The sequence below is a fragment of the Diabrotica virgifera genome, chromosome 8, assembly GCF_917563875.1.
Source record: "Diabrotica virgifera virgifera chromosome 8, PGI_DIABVI_V3a".
Taxonomy (NCBI): Eukaryota; Metazoa; Arthropoda; class Insecta; order Coleoptera; family Chrysomelidae; genus Diabrotica; species Diabrotica virgifera.
Window position 1 is genome coordinate 82289453 of NC_065450.1, and position 24571 is coordinate 82314023.

Consider the following 24571-nt stretch of genomic DNA (forward strand, 5'->3'; position numbering starts at 1 on the left):
TTCTAATAGAAAAGCATGTTACTATAACCAAAGATCAATGCAATATAACCTCATGAAAAGATACAATATGGCACGTTAGAATTTTCACTTTTTCTGTACTTTCGAACTGAACTAGCTTTCTAACATGGCGAAATATAATGTGCATCCATTCGAAAATAATGCAACTCGATGTTCAAAAGAATAAAGTCGTTTCCATTGTTGGCTAATAATATCTACAGGTATATTCACAGACATGCATAGTCAGTCAGATTTTATAGTATTGTGAATCATATTTTGTATAGATTATTGATTTTTAAAAAATTGTTTCGAATATAATAAGCAATATTACAATAGATACAGAATAAGAGATAGACAACTAAGAGCATTCTCAATTATTATTAAATAACATCCTATATTACTACACTCTGATTAGAATCATTCGATTTAAAGTTATTTGTAATTTTTTGTTAAATATCTTCTTCTTCTTAAGGTGCCGAGACCGCTTGTCGATCGTTGGCTCTCATGTTGCGCAGCATATTAACAATCATTGTCTTATTTACAGCCGCACGAAATAGTTCAGTGCTAGTTTTCCCAAACCATTGGCGTAGGTTTTTAAGCCAAGAAGTTGTACGGCGGCCCACACTTCTTTTTCCCATTATTTTACCTTGCATGACAAGGTAAAGTATGTCATATTTTTCTGGGTGACGCATTATATGACCAAAGTATTCCAATTTGCGCCTTTTAACCGTGTTCACTACTTCGCAACTTTTATTCAAACGTTGCAAAACCCTTTCGTTTGTGACTCTTTCTACCCAACTGATCTTCAGAATACGGCGGTAGACCCACATTTCAAATGTTTCAAATGTTTCAAATGTTAAATATACCGTTTAACAAAGATCATGTTATGTGTTAAAATTGGAAAAATAGTTGTTATTATAGGAGCATATTACTTCTCTATTTAAGACTACGAAAAACTAAGAACTTTCTTGTAAATATTATTCAGAACAAAGACACATGTAGGTATACTACGAGGCTCTAATGTCATAATCCAGTTCAGTACAATTTTGTTCACGTTCACCTTCAGGCGACAGTGTCCAGTTAGGAGACCTACAATAATTCGGAGATCATTCTTATCCATACCAAATAGATGTTTAAATATCTTTTTCGAAGGTTCGTACTTATAAGCCTTCTAGATAGCCAATTTGAGAATATTATTCTCAATATTGTATTAAAACACAAACAAATAAATGAGAATCTCCTCAAAAACGGAACCAATGTCGAACGAGTAGACCAATATCTGGGAACAATGATCAACTCCACAAATGATTACTTTCGGGAAATTAAAGTTAGAATAAAAAAGGCTAGACCTAATTTTAACAAAATGAGAAAAGTGCTCTGCGTAAGAGATGTGAAGTTAGAGCTATATTTAACCTTACAACTCGTATTTAAAATCACGGTTTACATTTTACTTTACTAATAAGTAGAAAAACGAGTTTTAACACTGTAAGACGTTTGATATTAAATTTCGCATAGCGATTGTCAAAGTAAAGCTTTACGTTTCCGGCTTTCACCGTACAAATGCCTGTTTAGGCTTTGATACGTAAGTAACTGGTTTAAAGTGAAAGAGTATTGCATACATACATAAATATTTCTCTTACCGGAAGGTAGAATCTACAGGTTAATCCATTTAAAACGGATTAACTTTGTAGTATTAGTAAACTGAACGGAAGGTTTTTGGAAGCGATAAGTTTACTGTTGTTCTGAAGCTATTTTCTAGTGGCATTTTTGTAATTACCTATTATATATTATATTTTTATATATTATATTATACTATTTATGTATCAAAAAATAATAAATCCTTTATAAAAGGTATATATTTAAAATCCCTAAAAAGGGCTACATCACAATCACATAACTAGTTTTCGACTTGTTTACCAGTCATCATCAGTGCTTACCTAAAATGAATATAACCTGATAAAATAATGCAAAGATTGAAATTTTGACTAAGGTTAAAAAATCTGTCGGTTATACTCACGTGAAGTTTACATGCTAACCACCAAGATATAGTTAAACAAAAATATGTGGGTCAAAGCCCTGTATAAGTGTTCCGTTAAGGAAATCAGTTAAAAATGCCAATTAGAGCATGGATGTTTAAGTGAGCTGTGGTGTGACTAGATTACACTAGGTTCGAACAGCTTACTTTTAACATAAAAAACATGTTTAGAAAAATTTGTCACATAGACCCTTCATGCACTTGTGTCTTCAATTATTTTTGTGAAAAATGCTCAGACCCGTCGAGTAGTATTTCAAATTGTCATTTTTGATATACAATAATAATGTATACAGGGTGTCCCAATTTAAAGATATGACGTCATTTTTTATTTTCTTAAATAGCAACACTGTCATTTTGATAGCTATTTTGATAGGGTGTGTAAAGTTACAATACATAACTGAAAAATTTCAAATTTTTATTCCCTACCATTAACAAGATAATAAAAAATAGCAAAGTTATGAAAAACAAGTAATCAAATAATAATTGAATATAATTATTTCAATTAAGCAAATGCTGATAATGTTGCCCATTAACTATTTGACAATGATTGAGGGCAATATTATGAGCATTTGCTTAATTGAAATAACTAAATTAAATTATTATTTGATTGCTTGTTTTTCATAACTTTGTTATTTTTTATTATCTCGTAAATGGTAGGGTTTTATTATCTTGTCACATTATGAGGGGTGAAAAGTACGAACTTTTAAGAAATATCATGCAGGGCAAAATTAAGGGCAAAAGAAGTGTGGGAAGAAGAAAAATATCGTGGCTTCGAAATATACGGAGTATATTTGGCATGTGAAGAAAAGGAAGTGGCACGTGAAGAAAAAGAATCTTAACTTTTCTTTTCTGCAATAATGTTCCCCCTGATGGTTACCACCCGCAAAACTGTACGGAGGCTCAGTGTACGTCCGAAAAATTTTACCTCAGGAGATGCTATTATTCCAGTATAATTCTTATTATAACATTTTAAAAGTAATGTTCTGTTCATGATTATCTCCTGAAAAGTTTTGATATCGGGCACTATTAATCCTATACACCAACAATCCAATCAAAGTGCAGTATTACCTCCACCCTCTTGAATTTTTCTGTACACGCCACGATTCCTACAGGACTGCCCTATATACCAATGTATCTCCACTAGGAGGCACGTACTTTATTCGGGATATGAAACCACAAATTCTACATAAGCTTTATTTCAAAGCGATATTTCAAATCTTGATAAAATTAATTAGAGTGCGAATATATTATGCTCCCTTACACACAAATACCATACACTCATGTATACAACATAGTGTAAACACGCAAAATTAAAAAATGTAAAAATTTGGTGTTCAATAATGAGACCTTTGACGTAAACATGTCCTCAATTTAAAAAATAATTCAAAAAAGCGTCACTGTACATTTCGTTTTATTTATGGTATTAAAATTTAATTGGCAAAAATCCATTACATGTTTGAAATATTTCAAACATCGGATGATAAATTAAACATTATTTTCTGAAAGGTTTTTTATATAACATCCAAAAACGTAGGTAAGGTTTTAATTTTGGGAATAATTTAGTTGATGTGTACGTATTTTTCAATTAAAAAATGAATAAAAATTTTCGGAGTATCAAGGTTTGCTCTTCACAAAATAAATCAAAGTTTCCATTCCAAAAAAATATTTATTTTTTAATACAGTGGAACCCCGATAAGTCGGCTCTCGATAACATGGACCGATTTTCAGACAAACATTTCAAGAATAAAAATGTACTATCCGTTGCAAGATAATTCGGATGGAATCCCCCGGTTAATTTGTGCTTGATATCGGCCCAGTTTTTTAATCTGGGGAATTCCATCCGAATTATCATGCAAGGGATAGTATGTAATTATAATTTGAGAGATAATGTGTATTTGTGTAATTTTAACTATATATACGTTAGTAAAAATGACTCAGGGCACACGGCGGCGGCGGCAGAGCGACGGTCATTGTCTCGGATTTATCGGAAACAACAGGCACCTGTTATTCCTTTGTTTATTTCAAACTGTCTTAGCATTGTTTAAAAAAGACTAAAAGACTATTAAAAAAATCTTTTTTAAACAATGCTCTTAGTTTTCACTGTTCATAACATCGTTCCGATTGTGACTGTATTGTGTGTAGTACAGTCTTGTATTGTTTGCTTCCGTTTGCTTAGGTTTGTGTTTGCGTGTTTTTAATAATTTATATGTGTACTTCATGTTATTTCAATTATAACGGAGTTTATCTCTAAGTATACCGTATTTTATTAATTTCTACCATATTCTCCGGCTAATCCGGATTTTCGATGACCCGGATCGGCCGCGGTCCCGGTTAATGCGAGTTATCGGGGTTACACTGTATTCTGCTTTGTTTACACACTTTTACCTTCTTCTTCTTCTTCATCTTTTTGTATAGACATGACACTGTCTTTCAACGTGCCTCCAGTAAGTTACTATTCCATCGTTTTCTTGGTCTTTCGACTGAATTGAATAAGCTTTCAAATGAGCTATCCGACGACCCCTATTCTCACTTTTTATATTTTTTGGCTAGCAGATTGAGTTGTCAAGTCAAGGTGTAGTGAGGGAATGTCGCTCAGTACTGGTATTGGCATGGTTTGCTGGGTATTTGATTCACACCAGAACAAACACTTAAGACCTGAGTGTGTATATGCCGATGCCCCCATGTTGTGCCGCAGAGCTTCTGAATGAGATTATTTCTGGTTTTTAGCTTTTCGGCAACTGTACTTAACCCAGCATTGGTCGCTAGGTAGATTATTACACGAGTGGTCGCGCGTGAGATTTTCTCTCATATATCCAAATTTTGCCTTTTTTGCAAAATAAAATTTTTAAAAGAGATTTTACACTTTTTTTATTAACTAATAATAAGAATATAATAATTTAACATAATATAGATAAAAAATGATATAATACAAAAAAATAATCGGAATTAAACCAATATTAATCAATCTCCGTGTCTTCACAATTTACAGCACAGCACACAAATATAACAAGAATCCTCTGAACAAATTAGTTGATGACAATAATTAAAATTTTTTTACATTATTTCAGGTTTTAAGTGAGAAAATCAAATTATTTTTATACACAGTTAGTGGCGCCGGTGGTCGCCGGACGAGTCTATTTGATTGTCGAGATAGGATAGATAGGAGACTAGAAGGAAACTCAGCGCGTAGAATTTCCCGGAAAAAAAGTTGTGCGCAATTTTCTGAAACCGTGAGAGAAAATCTCATATAGCGACCACTGCCGTGTTAAACGTTACGTGCACCTAGGTATTTCTTAAGTTTATTTTGGTTGAGTCGAATATTAAGTGCATATGCGCAAAATGTCGCCTATTAAAATGTTCAATGTGTTTTATGTGTATTTATTTTTTTCGAATCCCGAGAAAACTAATAAGTATTTTTGAAAAATTTAATCGCAGAATGAAAGACTGCATTATTACCGAGGGCGGAAAGTCTATTAGAATATTAGAAAGTCTATTAGAATAACAAAATAGTTCTTTGAACGAGATATTTGAAATTAAAAGTCAAACTGAATTTTGTCTATTTTTTTCATCCCTGTAAATTTAAAATAAACATTATATAAACCTTTTTATTTTAAATCCCGAGATCTTGATACTTTATAGAGGCAAATACATTAACTTCACAATATCCAATTATTGTGTTTGTGAAAAAAAACTATCAAGTACGAAAACTAGTCTAATATTTGAAAAATCATGGTTACTGTGTCAAAGGTAACATGAAATATTTGTTTTTATTTACTCTTAAGAGGAAAGGCGCAAAATGTCCCTGTCAAAATTTTCAATGTGTTTTAAATTTATTAATTTTTTTAACCATGAGAAAACTAATAAATATTTTTGAAAAATTTAAACGCGGAATAAAAGATTACATTACTACTGGGCAGAAAGTCCCTGAAAAAATCTATAACGTTTATTTTAATAAATTACAGGTGGGAAAAAATTAAAGAGAACATTTATTGTAATTTTTAACTGCAAATATTTCCTATTTATTTATTCTAAGGGACTTTAGGCACTGGGTAGTAACGTAATCTTTCATTATGCGTTTAAATTTTTCAAAATTACGTATTAGTTTTCTCAGGATTCGAAAAAAATGAATACTTTTAAAACACATTTAAAATTTTGACAGGCGACATTTTGCGCATTTCCCCTTTACAAGAATAGTACATTGTTTACCGGGTAGGAAAAGCTTAACATTCCTGGACGACTGTGAAGATTGCTAAGTCGAGGCGCAAGCCGAGACTTAGCAACACAGAGTCCAGGAATGTGGCTTTTCCTACGAGGTAAACATACTATTTTTCCGCAAATCGTTTAAAATTCGACAGATATTAATTGATTTAAAAAAAAACGCGATAATTTTATTCCCAAATAAATGGTGCTTTGAAATTCCTAATAAAATTACTTGGGTTACTATGGAAACGTATTGAGGTTGAATTATCATTTATGTAGAACACTAACAACTGTACGGAAATATCATTTCCTTACAGTAAGGAAATGACATTTCCTTACAGTAAGGAAGTCCTGACTTTTTCTTCAAGAAATTTTGACAGGAATGTCAAAATTTCCTGGCGATTTGCGGAAAATTACATTAGAAAAATTTCAATATTCAAGTCAGTTGAACTTACAAAACCATTGCTTCTTTTAAATCAATTTTTCACCACTTTCTGAACAATGTATTTATAATTCTATACCTCACTTCGTATCATATATATCATAGAAAAATACAGATTAGTATTTAATAGGAATACCTCAAATAGAAATATAGAATTTATTTTGCAGAATATTACACATTCGCGTGAAAACTGGGTATATCCGTAACGCTGGTCTGTCGTTTGCAGCTTTAAAATAATCGGTATTTTATTTAAATTACCCGTCAATAATATAGGACTGGATCCCGCTTACCAAAAAAGTTGATTAATAGCAAGCTGAAAATTTGTTAATAGCCTAACGGTGTGTAGTCGGACAAACTTTAATGTACGGGAACACTGGAAGAGGGGAAGTTTTAATTGTGAAACAGTTTAAAAATTTGGAACGTCAGATAATAATAACGTGCCATGTATATTGTCGGACAGAACATCCAATTGATTTGTTACCCTTTCATTAAATTCTCATGCAAAAATCACACTGCTATTACTAACCAACATAATTCCTGTCATTTGACAGTTTCTTCGTATTCCACTCATTAAAATGCCCAGTTGGTGATAGATACCAGTCTGATTTTTGCACGAGAATTTAATGAAATGGTAACAAATTAACTGGGAGTTCTGTCTGACAAAATAGATGAAACGCTTTCGTAGTCTGGCGTTCCAAATTTTAAACCTGTTCCGCAATTAAAAATTTCCCCTGGTCCAGTCTTCCCATACATCAAAGTTTGTCCGACTAGACACCGTTAAGCTATTAACAAATTTTCAGCTTGCTATTAATCAACTTCTTTTGGTACGCAGGATCCAGGTCTAATACTCTAACTATGTAAGTTTAAGGCTTTGTTATAAAATTTTAATACTTGGCGGACACCCAATAACAGTGATTTCATATAATTTACTTCCGTCATAAAAGAATGTTTAATTTCCTGTATTATTAATAAAAGTTGTATTTTTTCTTTTATCAGGTTGGAGCGTAATTTATTTTATGATAAGATTTTTTTGATACAAGTTAAATCTGGAAAAGTGCTAAATTACAATAAAATTGCGTAGTCTTGCGACCTGGGTATTAAAATTTGATAATTTCAGAGATCAGAATGTTGAAATATAAATACCTATTAAACGGGCGTTGAGATATTTAATTTTAATTAAGAGGACACTTTCCTTCTTCTGCTTAGTCTTCTTCTTCTTTCTCTTATTATTATTGTTCTTCTTCTTTTTCTTCTCCTTCTCATATTATTTGGTCCTCTCAAGCATCGGATTGAGATTCCCATTTTCCCAATTTTTTACATGCATTTCTATATTTAGTCATCGTATTTAGATTTTAATATATTTCTAACATTATTTTAATATTTTTCTTTTTATTCCTTCCTATTTCCAGGATGTGATCTATATCTTTCCTTCTGGATCTTCACCTGCCCATTTTCGTTCTACTTCCCAATTTTACGAATACTTGCCATGCAATTCTTTCTGATTTCATTCTATTAATGTTCGAACCAGAACATTTTTTTCTGTTTAATATATGCAATAATAGGTTTCTGCTTTGCTTTAGGTCTTCCATGCCTTTTCCTGTCCCATTTTCTTGTTCTGAATATTTTTCTTAAATGTTTTATTTCATTTTTTTATATTTTTTCCTAAATTTTACACTGTTCGCTTGCGTATGTGATTATTGGTAGTTGCTACCTTATAGTGAATTTTTCTCGCAACTTCAATTTTGATATTTTTGTCCCCTATTGTTATTGCATTAATCTTCTTCTTCTTCACGTGCCATCTCCGCGACGGAGGCTGGCAATCAGCATGGCTATTCTGATCTTAGATGCTGCTGCTCTGACTAGTTCGGTTGATGTGCATCGGTACAATTTCCTCAAGTTACGCAACCATCGCATTAATAGCATAGTATAATCCTATAGTCTTGTTTCCTGTATGTGTTAACTTCGCATTTATTTTGCCATCATCAGTCACAATGATGCCTAGATCGCTGCTAATCTTAAGTGGTTATTTTTGAAGTGAAAACTTCTTTAGGGACGTTGTGCGATTTTTGGATAGGGGAAAAAGCATTGAATTCGCAACCGTCATCGCGACCCTCATCGCGACCGTCATTGCGACCGTCATCGCTTATGCTCTATATGTATTATGTGTATGTGTATATAAATTGTGTAGAAGGATAATTTACTATTTAACTATTTTAGGATGGGGAAAATGGATTGATTTCGCGACCATCATAGCGACCGTCATCTCATCGGCGAAATAAATGTTGTACATAAATAGGTATATTATGTGGATGTATATATAAATTGTATAGAAGTAATTAAATTTAAAATAAATGTAAAACCTATTTTAGGATGGGGAAAAGAATTTATTTCGCGACCGTCATCGCGACCGTCATCTCTTGCGCGAAATAAATTTTGTACGTATCTATATTATGTGTATGTATTGTTATATTTCTATTTGATATGAAAATTAAATTTTGATAATTATAAACAAAATTCAATTTAATATAAAATATTTTCAATTTTCTCAACCACGGGCATATAAATTTAAAACAACCTGTATACAACAAATTGTTATATGTAATTTTAAGAAGTGATTAGAATAAGCGTACGAAACTCGGAACAATGTGCTTAGATAAACAAAGTGAATGACGCGTACCATTATCGTTCTTCTCGGAAGGTCGATCATTAGCCTATGCTAAATAAAACTCAGTGAAATAGATGATAGTTCATTATCGTTTTTCGCGGAAGGTTTCGATCATTAGCCTATGCTAAATAAGACTCATTTGAAAGAGAGAATAGGTCATTAAAATTTGTAAATAGTTAGAAAGTATTTTAGAATGGGAATTAAATATTTTCTTTTGAAATCCATTAAGCATATTTAGAAAGATTAAAAATTGGTTTTGAGGAATATTACGAATGAGAGTTGGTGGTGGAAGATTGATTTGTGAATCTGGAAGGGATATTTAGAAAGTAGGGGAATGGATGACAAAGTGAGGGCAGAATGTTTTGAGCTGTCGAGAAGTGAAGTCGAGTGGTAGACGGTAGTGTTCGAGGAGTGAGAAAGCCGGTGTAGTTCCGTGAGTGTGGAGTATCTATCGTGGAACGAGAAGTAGGCCAGGTCGAGAGTAAAAGAACCTCCTTGAGCCCAGAGTGTCCCGGTAGCTGATAGCAGTTTCGGAAAAGGTAGAACACAGCATCACGACCGAAGCAGGAACGAGAGCTATTCGAGCTAGTTTTTCAAAGGAGTACATTACTGGAAGCCAGGACGAGGTTTGATCGCAGCCAAGGATAGCAGGAACGGGCTTTGTGTGAGGACATTTTCAGTTCACCAGGAAAAGGTCAGTCTCATTTGTTTGGACATGAATGTATGGGTTTTTCGTATTAAATTCCACATAAAAATTGAATAACATAATCAATAATATCAGAAAAGCTTCATAAAACTTAAATAGAGTTGTTGCTAATAACTCCTAATAGTTAAATGTTAATAAAAAACTTTCAATTGAAAACCAAAAGGAAATAAGATTCCCATTTGTAAATGTTATGTTTAAGAATAATAAGAAATAGCAAATATTAAGCAGTGATTGCTTTTTAAATAAAATAAAAAATATTTTGATTATAATTGTAACCCATATGTGTATTTTTTTTACTCTTTTCGTTTCTATCCCGATTAGGAACCATTAAGAAATATTTAGAATCCACGAAAGTAAGTAATTAATTTATAATTCGCCCTGAGATTGAAAACATATTGATATGTGATCTGGTTAATTAATTAGATTAGTATTAATACATTGATTAAATTAAGTGACATATAAGAATATTATCTCATATCAATAATCAAGATCACATCAGTATATATAAATTGTGTAGAAGTATTTAAATTTAAAATAAATGTAAAATCTATTTTGGGATGGGAAAAAGGATTGATTTCGCGACCGTCATCGCTTTCACGAAATAAGTTTTGTACGTATATTATTATAATGTACGTATAATACTAGTAATATTATTGAAGTGAAAACTTCTTTAGGGACGTTGTGAATTTTTTATATGAGGAAAAAGTATTGAAGTAGCGACTGTCATCGCGACCATCATTGCTTCGACGGAATAAATTTTTGAAGTGAATACTTTTTTAAGGACCTTGCGCACTTTTTAGATGGGGAAAAAGTATTGAATTAGCGACCGTCATCGCCTTGGCGAAATACATTTTTAAAGTGAAAAGTTTTTTTAGGGACGTTGTGCACTTTTTAGATGGGGAAAAAGTATTAAATTAGCGACCTTCATTGCTTCGACAAAATAAATTTTTGAAGTGGATATTTCTTTAGGGACGTTGTGCACTTTTTAGATGGAAAAAAATTGTTGAATTAGCGACTGTTATCGATTCGGCGAAATAAATATTTGAAGTGAAAAGTTCTTTAGAAACGTTGTGCCCTTTGTAGATGTGGAAAAGGTATTGAAATAGCGACCGTCATCCCGAACGTCATTTCTTCGACGAAATAAAGTTTTGAAGTGAAATCATCTTTAGGGACGTTGTGCATTTTTTAGATGGGGAAAAGGATTTAATTAGCGACCGTCATCGCGACAGTCATTGCTTCGACGAAAAAATGTTTTGAAGTGAAAACTTCTTTAGGGACGTTTTGCCGTTTTTAGATGGGGAAAATATTGAATTAGCGATCGTCATCGCGACCGCCATAGCTTCGATGAAAATTTTTGAAGTGAAAACTTCTTTAGGGACGTTGTGCCCTTTTTAGATGGGGAAAAAGTATTAAATTAGCCACTGTCAATGCTTCGACGAAATAAATTGTTAAAATGAAAAGTTCCTTAGGGCCGTTGTGCCCTTTTTAGATAAGGAAAAGTATTGAATTAGAGACCGTCATCGCTTCGGCAAAATAAATTTTTAAAGTCAAAACTTCTTTAGGGACGTTTTGTACTTTTTCTATGGGGAAAAAGTATTAACTTCATTGCTTCAACCGTCATTGCTTCAATGAAATAAATTTTTGAAGTGAAAAACTCTTTAGGGACGTTGTGCCCTTTTTAGATGGAGAAAAAGTATTGCATTAGCGACCGTCATCGCGACCATCATTGCTTCGACGAAATAAATTTTTAAAGTGAAAACTTTTTTAGGGACGGTACCTATACACTTTTTAGATAGGAAATAAGTGTTGAATTAGCCACCGTCATTGCTTCGACGAAATAAATTTTTGAAATGAAAACTTGTTTAGAGACGTTTTGCCCTTTTTAGATAAAAAAAAGTTTTGAATTAGCGACCGTCATTGCTTCAGCAAAATAAATTTTTGAAGTGAAAACTTTTTTAGGGACCTTTTGCACTTTTTCGATGGAGATAAAATATTAAATTAGCGACCGTCATAGCTTCAACGAAATAAATTTTTGAAATGAAAACTTCTTTAAAGACGTTGTGCCCTTTTTAGATAAGATAAAAGTATTGAATTAGCGACCGTCGTCGCTTCAGCAAAATAAATTTTTGAAGTGAAAACTTTTTTAGGGAACTTTTGCACTTTTTCGATGGCGAAAAAGTATTAAATTAGCGACCATCATAGCTTCAACAAAATAAATTTTCGGAGTAAAAACTTTTTTAGGAACGTTATACACTTTTTAGATGGGGAAAAATGTGGAATTAGCGACGGTCACCGCTTCGGCGAACAAAATTTTTGAAATTAAAACTTCTTTAGGGAACTTGTGCGCTTTTTAGGTGGGGAAAAATTATTGAATTTGCGACCGTCATCACTTTGCCGAACTAAATTTCGTACGCATATAAATTATGTGTATGTATACATAAGTAGCATAGAACGTACGCCACGCGTATATAATTTAGCTATAGCACTTCTTTTTGGGTCGAGAAAAAGCAGTGAGCTCGTAATTTACACACTATAAGAAGTTTTCACTTCTGTCGGCACTCCCATGAGTGCTTTAATTTTTTTGGAATATTCTTTCATTACATTTACTATCCTTATTGTTTATTTCTTTCATTTGATTAACTGTTGAAAGTTGGAGAATAAATTACAGAAATGGATGTTCTCTTGCAGCATGTTCTACAATTATCAACGGAATAACTTATTTTTAAATTTTATATAGGTTACGTGACAAGACTGACAGCTTATTAGTTTATTACTTTCGATGAGAGCAACACCGCCAACACCATCGTTACGTTACATGCAGAACTTTAACTCTTAAGGCTGTATGACACTATGCATTTTCTTTTATCATTTCTAATATCGTTTCTGATATCGTTTCTGATATACAATTTCTTGTATCGTTTCTGGTACGTACATTTGTGCCCTGTATGACACTATGCAAGTTCTTGTATTGAAAATTGTATGAAATTCGGCACCTGATTGGTCGAAATTTTGTTTGTCACCCTGTGTCACGTTACATTGATATGCTAGTACGGCATCTACAGCTGATTTTAAGGATTTTAAAAAATTTGTAAACTTTTAAAAACATAAATTTAGCATTTTGATGTTAACCAGAATTTTCACGTTGACTTTTGATTATTTGTGTTTTTTATTTTGTTTTGATATTTGTGCTAAAATATTTGCATTAGATATATCTTCAGTTTGATCCAAATTAGAAACTATTGTATTTTCCTCTATTAAAAAATTATGCAACATGAGACTCAAAGTTATACATAGTTTGAACTTTACTAGGAGCTAAATATATGGTTATTAGTAGAACAGTAGTCCATACCAAACGGTATATTAAGTATAAATAAATGATTTATAAATAATACCTACAAAAACACAAATAAATTCATCAAGACATAAATCATTAAATCATATGATCTCATTTTCAGCCGCCATTATGACATTTAAATGTTTTAGTTTTACCACAGCAGGTTTTACGTTTTTGCTCTTTGCGCAGAAATTGGCGCAGTTCTTGTACAAGAATCTGTGCCTGACAAAAATTCTTGTATCGTTTCTGATATCGTTTCTTGTATCTGTGTATGACACTATGCATTTATTTGACATATCAGAAATGATATTAGAAATGATACAAGGAGATGCATAGTGTCATACAGCCTTTAAGTTAACGTTCTTCATTCTACGATACGTTAGTGCTTTGTATAAGGAGGTACGTTAGGCAGTTACAAAAACTTCCTAATACCTGTAATATCAAAATTACACTTATTCCTAGAAATATTCTTATTTCTAGTATTACCATTACTGCTGCCACCGATTCCATTTATTGGTACTAACTAATACCCTTAGCGTTTCTAATGCTATTTTAAGTTTACCATTATTTCGAAATACTCCGTTTGACTCCCATGTAATTTTTAGAAGTGTCTTGTCTTATCTCTGAGGCCTTTGTGTCTATTCTTATTTCGAGGGTCCCATTTAATAGGATATCGTGTTTAACCTTACTGCCAATGTTTAGTGTATCGTGTTTATGTTACTGCGTAACCCTGGTAAATCCTGGTTGGCTACAAAAATTGTGGATCCGTTCATGAACACAATTAGGATATGGCAATTTTAGACACACACTGTATATAATAATAATACACAAAAGCAGATATTTATTACACATTTTTGCAAAAGGTTTAATAACGATTTCGATAGCATTTTAAATTACCTAATAAATGTATGATTAAAGTAGAGCAAAATAAATATTTATTTCAGAACAAAATGAAATAGATTGATTTAAAATAAAACTTTTTAACTGAACTAGACGACATAAATGGCAATAAATTTAATAAAATGCATTATACTATAATATATTTTCACATAAATAACAGCTATGCAGGTGTCTGTAAAAGGAAACCATAAATTCATTTTTAGCTATACTTAAAACGTCAATTTTTATATTCTTTTAGTGCATTTAGATAATAAATGTATACTTATTGTAAATATTTGCGGATATTTTTATCGAATTTAGTATTGATACGATATCTAATGTGGATTAATTTATATAACAAACTAAGAATATGTTAAAAAAATATTTCAGAATCGAAAAGTAGCTGCAATTCCGTATGTTACCAATGAAAACAATCAACGGCGTCTTTCTAGACATTCTGGGCAGATTATCGGACAATAGGCCATTTTTGGGAAAAGTTATTAACCAGCAATTTTATTTCTGGAATCGAATGTTATGATTGTATATACACACACATCAAAATAATCTAGGGGACAAAAACAAAATGCAAGATTACAGAAGTATTTTAAATAACTTATTTCAAATATTTAAAAAATAGAAAGAAATAGAAAAATGGAAATAGAAAGAAAAATACTTAATACTTAAAAGATAGTAATTTGTTGCCCCTCAATTCCCAGCAAAGTAGTCTGTAGGTTAAGTTAATATAGTGAATGACCTCCACGGTTGTTGATTACTGCCCTACGTCTGTTAGGCTAACTCATGATCAAATGATCAGTGTCTTTCTGCGTTATTCTGCTCCACTCCATTGAAAAGCCTTCAAACAGTTGCTGATTTGTATTGAACGCAATATTTTGTTGTAAAATGCATCTGCCCAATATGTCCTATACATACTCAATTGATTTTAAATCTGGCGATTGTGCCGACCATGATAAAACCCCAATTTCATTATCTTCTAGGAATGTTTGCACGACCGTGGCAGTATGTGGACGCGCATTGTCATGCATTAATTAAAATTGGGAAACAGCCTCTTATGCAAAGGGTACGACAATAGGTTCAAGACTAATACCGCGGTAGTCTGTTGAATTTGAAAACCGTTCCAGATAAATGAGACTGTTTCTTCCACCAAGAGAGATGCCACTCCGTATCATTATACTGCTGCTTTGCTGTCTATGAACCTCCTGCGCAGCTTATAATCGTTCAGCATTGCCACATCGTCTCCAAATTCTTATCCGCCTCGTATCTGGTGCAGATCCAAATCGAGACTCATATGTGAACAAAGTAGAGGATCACTTACGTCTAACCCAATTTGCGTTTTTTTGTGCCCACTGAAGTCGATGAGCGCGATTTCCTGTGGATAACACACGCACTCTCACAGGTCTACGTGCATCTAAACCTACTTCATGCAGTTTATTTCTAATAGTTTAGCAACTTAAAAAGAGCTGATTGGTCTCTTGCAGCTTCATTTGTAATTGTGATGCAGTTATAGCCAGATCTTCCAAATCCTGAAACTTAAGAAAACTGTCTTCAACTCTGGCTGGTTATCCTTTTATGGCCTGTATAACGTTCAGCAACGTCACCAGTTTTATGAAACCTTAACCACAAACAATTAATGACATTACTGTTTTTGTAGAGAGCCTCATCAACGTCTCTTTGACTTTTGCCAAGTCTAAGCATCCCGATAGCGCGCCACTGGTTTTCTCTATTTAAATGATGTCTCTCCATTATTGGCAATTGCAAAACTAAATACAAATCCAAATAGACATCGAAATTCAAGTACCAATAAAGAAATATTACTTTTTATTTTATAGACCAAAACGCATTCTGAAGTTTTGTTTTATTTTTTATAGCCATTCTTGTCAGAATTACCATCTAAGTTGGTGGAATAATCGAAAAAACAACAAAAAATAATAAAATCATAAATTTATTTTTGTATTTGCAGCTAACATAGATTAAAAAGCTGTTAATATGAGCGTCCCTTAGATTATTTTGATTAATGTGTGTATTAATAATATAGGTATGCAACGTCCGCAGATAGTGTGCTACTTTTTTTATAAACAAAATGAAACCCGAAAATCGTGTTTTTTTTCTTCAATTTTTGCTCTATAACTCCAAAGATTTTAACTTTACATCAAAAACACTCGAATATTTGTGTTTTTAACTTTAAAAGGTGCACTTGTAGTAAGTTTATCTAAAAAAAGTCTACAACTGAAAAATATATTATGTAGTTTTCTTTCCTTATAAATAAATTAATCTATTATAAGAAAACAAAAGAAAGTTTGACATTTAACAATGCGTTAGTTAGGTGGCTCTACTCGAGTTACTTGGGAACAAAAAAAGAAGAAGAAAATTACTTCATGGGAAGCCGAGAAAATGCATTTTTTAACTTATACAGAATTTGAACTTTGAGATTACATTTTCTCCAATTTAAGTTTTGATTAGAATTTTGCTATTTTTGGCAACTTTCACTAGTAATGTCGATAGTTTTTATTATAATAATATATGTCATGATTATTTTAACGATATGAAAATTGGTACGGAGAATGAGGACAAAAACATAAAGGTGATGGTTCAAAAATTATGATCGTATTGTTTATATCTTTGCCGTAAATGCCGGTCAACTTTGACCGGTTGTATTTTAGGAACCACTCATCACAATTAAACGTTTTCTTTTAAAAGAAGCGTCCTGCCGCTTTTTTTCCAACACCGTTTTACATTTCGAAACAATTACTTATCGAAAATTTTAGTTACAAATTAAAGATTTTGTTGGAAAAACCCGCATTTTCCGGGAAAACTTCTCGTCGCAGTAAATCTGGAAAAACACGTCTCTATGAAGAATTAATTTACAGTGAATTTTTAATTAAGTGTTTTTGGTGTAAAGTTAAAATCTTTGGAGTAATAGAGTAGAAATTGAAAAAAATTACGGTTTTTGGGCGCCATTTTGTTTATAAACAAAGAAGCACACTCTCTGCGGACTTTGCGTACCTATATTATTAATATATACAATCATAAGTTTACTCACCGGAGGGACCGCAGACGTTCGGATACAATTAGCGTCTCTTTGCAAAGACAATGACGTCGACTTTGCAAAGTAACAAGACACTTACTCAACACACACACTACACATTACACCCGAGTTAGTGATAAGTTATACAATTACGTGGCTAAAGGTTCTAGTTCTAAACCAAGGCCAAAATCAGAGAAAAAGAACCGATTCCAGTAATAAAATTGCTGGTAAATAACTTTTCCTTATATTTTGCTAATTAGCCCAGAGTACTAATCAATGCTGTATTCCATACCCAATATACCCTTTATTGGTTATATTATTATCGACACTAAGTGCTCAACGGTTCAAGGAAAACTAGAGAAAAAGAAAAAAAAAACAATAGAAAAGACTCAATAAACTCTGTAGCTGAGAAACCGAATAATCAAAATAATGTAATGGTAACGCTTTCTCTGTATTAATCTAAGGCTGTGAAACTTAGACAATAAACTCTAAAGCAAAAAAATGAATAGCTGCTGAGAATTCCATGAATACATACCAGTGTAGTAGTATAATAAATAAAACTAGCTATACCGAATGGATGATGATTTCTGATATGACATCCAGATACAAGCCTGAAGTACCTTTTCAAGTGGACATTCGCCCACAAGAGGAAAGGGACAGCGGAAACTCTCGACCCAGAGTGAAGGGTTACACCTGGTATTATACGGTCGGGTCTAAAACTGTAGAAGAGTGGGACGCAGGAATATTCGGTAGTGGTGAAAAGAAGATGATATGGACGATACCCAATTTGGGTTCCGCAAAGGACTTGGAACAAGAGAGGCATTGTTTGCGTTGAATGTCCTCTCTCAAAGAGGTTTAGATATGAACCTGGATATTTATTCATGTTTCATCGACTTCGAAATGGACTTTGATGGGCAGCGAATGTGTTAAACAATAAAAGTAAAAAAATAAAATTAGATTATGCCGTCTAGAGTAGATTTAATTTCTTTAAACTGAGTTTTAATTGATTAAAGAACGTGGGGCCAAAATAATCCCTTCCGGCTTTCTAGGTAGGTATACTAAGCCAGATTTTCTAGTGTTAATCCTCAAATTCTAACCACGTGGGAAGAGTCCTGTGTTGCCCTGGGTAATATCCAGGAATATTTGCAGCATCAATAAGTATTTTTATTAATATAATGTAGTATAACACCACAACTTTCAACGTTTAAAGGGTTTTTACCCAAAACATTTTGGTGGCTCAGTTGTGCTATTTTTTTGCTTTTAATAACACTTATGATGGATTTTTTAATCGGAAAACTTTCTGTGACTTAATATAAACCTTATTTAGGGAATTTTAAATATACTTTTTACACAGGATCTCGTATTTTTTATTTTAATATTTCTGTAACTTCTCATTTAGAATTTATTATTCTAATATTTTCAGAGAATCACAAATTCCCTTACAAAGAATAACATAACCAGAGATTCGATTATAAGTCACAAATTGTGTTTCTGTTTATTCAACCCGCATCCTTTTAATTTATTTTGGTGGGATTGCGGAACAAAGCGTTATATCACGGTCCTGTGTTTTGTCTTGATAAAAGAATAATGAAATACGGGTCTAAAACTGTAGAAGAGTGGGACGCAGGAATATTCGGTAGTGGTGAAAAGAAGATGATATGGACGATACCCAATTTGGGTTCCGCAAAGGACTTGGAACAAGAGAGGCATTGTTTGCGTTGAATGTCCTCTCTCAAAGAGGTTTAGATATGAACCTGGATATTTATTCATGTTTCATCGACTTCGAAATGGACTTTGATGGGCAGCGAATGTGTTAAACAATAAAAGTAAAAAAATAAAATTAGATTATGCCGTCTAGAGTAGATTTAATTTCTTTAAACTGAGTTTTAATTGATTAAAGAACGTGGGGCCAAAATAATCCCTTCCGGCTTTCTAGGTAGGTATACTAAGCCAGATTTTCTAGTGTTAATCCTCAAATTCTAACCACGTGGGAAGAGTCCTGTGTTGCCCTGGGTAATATCCAGGAATATTTGCAGCATCAATAAGTATTTTTATTAATATAATGTAGTATAACACCACAACTTTCAACGTTTAAAGGGTTTTTACCCAAAACATTTTGGTGGCTCAGTTGTGCTATTTTTTTGCTTTTAATAACACTTATGATGGATTTTTTAATCGGAAAACTTTCTGTGACTTAATATAAACCTTATTTAGGGAATTTTAAATATACTTTTTACACAGGATCTCGTATTTTTTATTTTAATATTTCTGTAACTTCTCATTTAGAATTTATTATTCTAATATTTTCAGAGAATCACAAATTCCCTTACAAAGAATAACATAACCAGAGATTCGATTATAAGTCACAAATTGTGTTTCTGTTTATTCAACCCGCATCCTTTTAATTTATTTTGGTGGGATTGCGGAACAAAGCGTTATATCACGGTCCTGTGTTTTGTCTTGATAAAAGAATAATGAAATAACTTCCTCATTTGAGGAAAAAGTAAACAAAACTATTTGTTTGGTAGAGTGAGCTCAACTTTCAGTGAGTTGTGTCCTGCTGGTCGTGTTTTGTAAAATTGCAAGTTTGGAACAAGATGTATTACTATTGAACAATTCTAGAGGTTATATAGGAAAAAGAAGAATGTTCAAGTGAAGTTTTAATGATGTTATATAAAATTTATTAGTATGTACAAGTAAACTTAACAATAATATAACAAAACACATTTCGACATTTTTCCGTGCCTTAAATTTGGTATTTTTAATAACCATCGAGCAGCATTATTTAATGTATTTATTTAAACACAACTGAACTTACAGGGTGTTTGGTAAAGAATGGGCCATATCTTAACCTTAAATTCCTGAGCTTAAAATAGGTCGATTTAAGCTAACATACCTTAGTACGAAAGTTAATAACCGAAATACAGGGTGTCAAAATTAAACTTATATTTTATTTATTCTTGAATATTTCCTGACTGGCGTCGGATAACAACAAGAAATTTGGTAAACAAGTTTTGTTTGGGATGAGAAATCTAAATTCGTCACCAAAAATGATGTATTTCCCAGAGGACGCCACATACGTCTTTCAGAGCCCATTTAAACGCTCAATTTTTTTATCTCCAACTCTACATAATTTTTAATCGAAATTCTTATTCTTTTAATATTTTTACTTAAAAAAGGTATATTAAATTCATCTTGCTAAACTCAACTGTTTTCGAGATAAACGCATTTTAAATCTGCGATAGGTACAACATAATTGTTTGCATATCATTGTAGTTAAACCCGAAAAATAAACTTAAAACCATAATAATTGTGCCAGTTCTCATATTTATGTCATTGCATGGCAAATTCCATTTGAAGAAATTTGCGATACATTTTTGTAAATTTTTATGGTTTTAAGTTATTTTTTGGTTGTAATATTATTATGCAAAAAATTATGTTGCCTTGCAGATTTAAAATGCGCTTATCTCGAAAACTGTTGAGTTTAGCGAGATGAATGTATATACCTTTTTTAAGTAAAAATAATAAGACAAAAAAAGTTTTGATTCAAAAAGTACATAGAGTGGGTAATAAAAAAATTGAAGCTATTAAAAGAGCGCTGAAAGGCGTATGTGGCGCCCTCTGGGTTAAACATAATTTTTGGTGGCGAATTTAAATTTCTTGTTCCAAAAAACCTCTGCTTACCAAATGTTGTGCTATTATTCCGTGGCTGTTAGGAAATATTCAAGAATAAATAAAATCAAAGTTTAACTTTGATACCCTGTATTTCGGTTATTTTCAATGTTCGTACTAAGGTAAGTTAGCTTAAATCGACCTATTTTAACCTCAGTAATCAAAGGTTAAGCTATGGCCCATTATTTAGCAAACACCCTATGGAATCATCTGATATTTTTTATTATTTTAAGCGAAGTAATACTAAATTAAATTTTCTTCCATCGCATCTTTCAGGAGCCTACTACTTATATAGAACCAAATCAACATACCTACGAGCTACTAAAACTGGTTGGATGAAAATTAAAGGTTTTTTTACCGATTCTTTTTACGAAATCTGTCAGTTTCCGTTCTTGCTTGTCTTCTTCGCTCTCTAAGTACACGAATTCAATTAATCATCTGATTTTACACATCCTACTTTTGTTTGAAAATAGCACACTTTTCCAATTTCCAATGTTCCAGTTTTGGTGATAAAATAGGGATGGAAAAAACCTACCAGTTTAAACCTAAAACCGGTTTTTTTACTTCGCAATAACCGGTTTTCCCGGTTGTTTTTTGTCCCGGTTATAACCGGTTTTTTCTTTTTAAAGTAAAAACCGATTATTAGGTTTTTACCGTGATTAGGACTAGGTTAGGTATTATTTTGGATCCCAATCATAAATATTATTCTCAAGTAATTATTCCAAACAAAACCGTAATTCAAATTTTGTTTTATTTTGTAAATTCAGAAGCAAACTGAAAGTGCAATCTCACATCAGCCAGAAACAATTATTAAGTGTTATTATAATATTTCCTTGAAAAGGTATTTGTAATCATAATATTTACATAAGAAGTGATCTGGTTGAATTAGACGCAGACATCATCTATTTTTCATATTTAACTCTTGATTTTGAAAGTGGGTGAATGACTTTTTCTGATTACCAAAAATAATGCTCTGACTATGAATATCGAATTACTGATTACGAATACGAATCTCCAACAATTTCCCTACGTTTTCAAAACGATACACCCACCCATACAGTAAGTATTAAATGAGTTAAAATGTACCTATTCTACGAATATACAAACGTGTTAAAAGTAATATATAATAAATTTTTTTGATGGTAGATAAAAATCCAATTTATTTTTAAGTGAAATATTTATGTTGATATTATTTTTTTTTAAATCCCATTTCAAAGAGTCTGGGAAATTTTTTATAAGTTGAAATGGTTGAGGAATTTTTTGGGTTTGGGAGGAGAGGAAAATTGATGGGTAATTTAGAGGATTATATTTTTAAATGGTAAATTAAATTTGCATCATTACTTGAGTACAATAATTGCATATTATATTTTACTCTCATAATATATTCAATGACGATAGAACCTGAATTATTTCAACGCTCTCTTCTTCAGCGAAAGCTTAAGGATGGAGCAGGAACGAGAGGGCAAGTTAGAGGGTGAAGTGAAGCTTTTGGTACAATCCGTACCAACCAGATGGAATTCTGTCTACCATATGCTTAAAAGATTCACACTAATGTCCCCATATATAGCTGCAATATTGGTAGATCCCTCGGTTAAAAAAGCACCAAGGATGATTTCTGGTTCAGACATAAAACTAATCACTGAAATTGTAACCATTTTATCGCCTTTCAATGAGGCCACAAAGGAGATCTCGGGTTCGCAGTACATTACTGCTAGCCTTGTAATCCCCCTTGTGTCTATTATGGAAAGATCTTTAAAAAACCTCAAGTCAAACCTTAGTACAGCCCAAAATTTATGCCAAAAGCTTATAACTAGCCTTAAAGAGAGGGGCACTAAGCTTCTACGAAACCCCCTGCTTTGCCACGCTACAATCACGGACCCGACGTTCAAAAAACTATGTCTGAATCCGTCTATAGCGGAGACAGTCACATCCAATTTAGGCTCGGAAGTTAGGACGTACCTTACAGAAATCGTAAAACTTTCTCCTTCCTGCTCCTTCCAGAATGAAGAAGCCAAAGTGAGTTTAAAATCAAACCCTCTTTGGTCTTCACACGATCTGGAGTTGGTGAACCGTGGTTCCAGTTCAAGTTCTCAGGACACACGGATTCAAAGTTCTTTTCCAAATGAACTGACTCTATATCTGCAGCAGCCTTTGCTGCCGAGATTGAGTGATCCGTTTGCATTCTGGGAGCAGAACAGAACCTGTATGCCAGGCTTGGCTTTTATAGATAAAAAATACATGTCGTTGGTCGGAAGTTCGGTGGCATCAAAGAGATTGGTGTCATCATTGAATGATATTGTGTCAGATGAGAGAAACCGCTTAACCGACCAACATATATATGAACGAGTTTTTCTCAATAGGCTTCATGAAAAATACTGGCCAGCATAATGCTAAATCCATTTCATATAATATAACCTGTTTGTAACCTTCTAACCTATATTTTTACTTAAAATATTATTTTATTCTACTTATATTATACTTTTATTGTATATTATTGCAATATGTATATATTAATCTCACGCTGTATTATATTTAATAAAAATCAATAAATATATAATAATAAAATAATAAATAAATATATTAATTCATAGAATAAAATGGTTTTATTAAAAATTGTGTTTTATTTATATTGATATTGATGTTCTTCGATAGTACTAATTTTGATCATATTGATATCGAGTTGAATGGAGTATCGCAAACTAAAGTGCATTGTAAATGTAACTTTGTAACCTATTGGATTAAAAAAACGGAAACCGGTTTTTCCAAAAACCGGTTTTTTGACCGGTTATAACCGCCAGTTTAAACCGTAAGCACAAAAACCGGTATAACCGAAAACCGGTGTTTTGTCAAAAACCGCCATCCCTATAGATAAAGACATCCATTTTCCGTGATCAATCTTGTTCTGCGTGGTTAACTCGGGATCCCGTAACTTTCTCCTGCTATAGAGTCCTTGGGCACGGCAACTCTCCTTTTTATACACAAAATACAAAATATTTACACCTATTGCTTTCAAAAGCTACAGGTTTCAAATACAGAGTGATTCAATATAAGTTTGGTTGAGTGTACCTGCGAGTTTTGGGATTCTACAACTTCTAGGACTCTTTCTATTGGCCGATGACTTTTTGGTTTTTTCTGTGACTGAAATTTTTGAAAATTGCATAACTAAATTATATTTATATGGGCAGCATTCTTATTTGTGTACAGATATTTAATTAGTTTACATTTAAATACTGGAGGAGGGAAACGTACAGGAAGAAGCGTAAAATCTTGCTGCAATGCTATTTAAATGCAACCATTTTTTTCTAATCCTTAGAAAACTAAAAAACTTAAATGTAGAATGAACGATTACATTATTGCGGAGAGCCGAAAGTCCCTTAGAATAAACATAAAATTTCTTTTGAATGAAATATTTGAAATTAAATATCACACTTAATTCTCTCTTTTTTTTCACCCATGTATTCGAAAGAACTCCAAGCATTTAAATAGCATTGGAACAATATTTTATGCCCACCCCCTTAAGGAAACTAAAAATAGAAAATCACCAGGAAAGAACAAAATACCAAAAAAACCCTTAAGGTATAGAAGACAAGATCTGACC

The 24571-nt window shown here is 32.5% G+C and overlaps 1 protein-coding gene across 1 annotated transcript; it reads left to right on the forward strand.

Annotated features, from left to right (window-relative positions):
• The first annotated feature begins 22416 nt into the window (after positions 1 to 22416).
• Positions 22417 to 23361, forward strand: LOC126890190 (zinc finger BED domain-containing protein 4-like). The gene has a single exon (XM_050659044.1). It carries the CDS (start codon positions 22417 to 22419, stop codon positions 23359 to 23361), a length of 945 nt encoding a protein of 314 aa, XP_050515001.1.
• Positions 23362 to 24571: the final 1210 nt, after the last annotated feature.

Excerpts from the sequence above, each read along its gene's own strand:
- LOC126890190 (XM_050659044.1), top strand. The coding sequence starts at position 22,417 with ATGGAGCAGGAACGAGAGGGCAAGTTAGAGGGTGAAGTGAAGCTTTTG.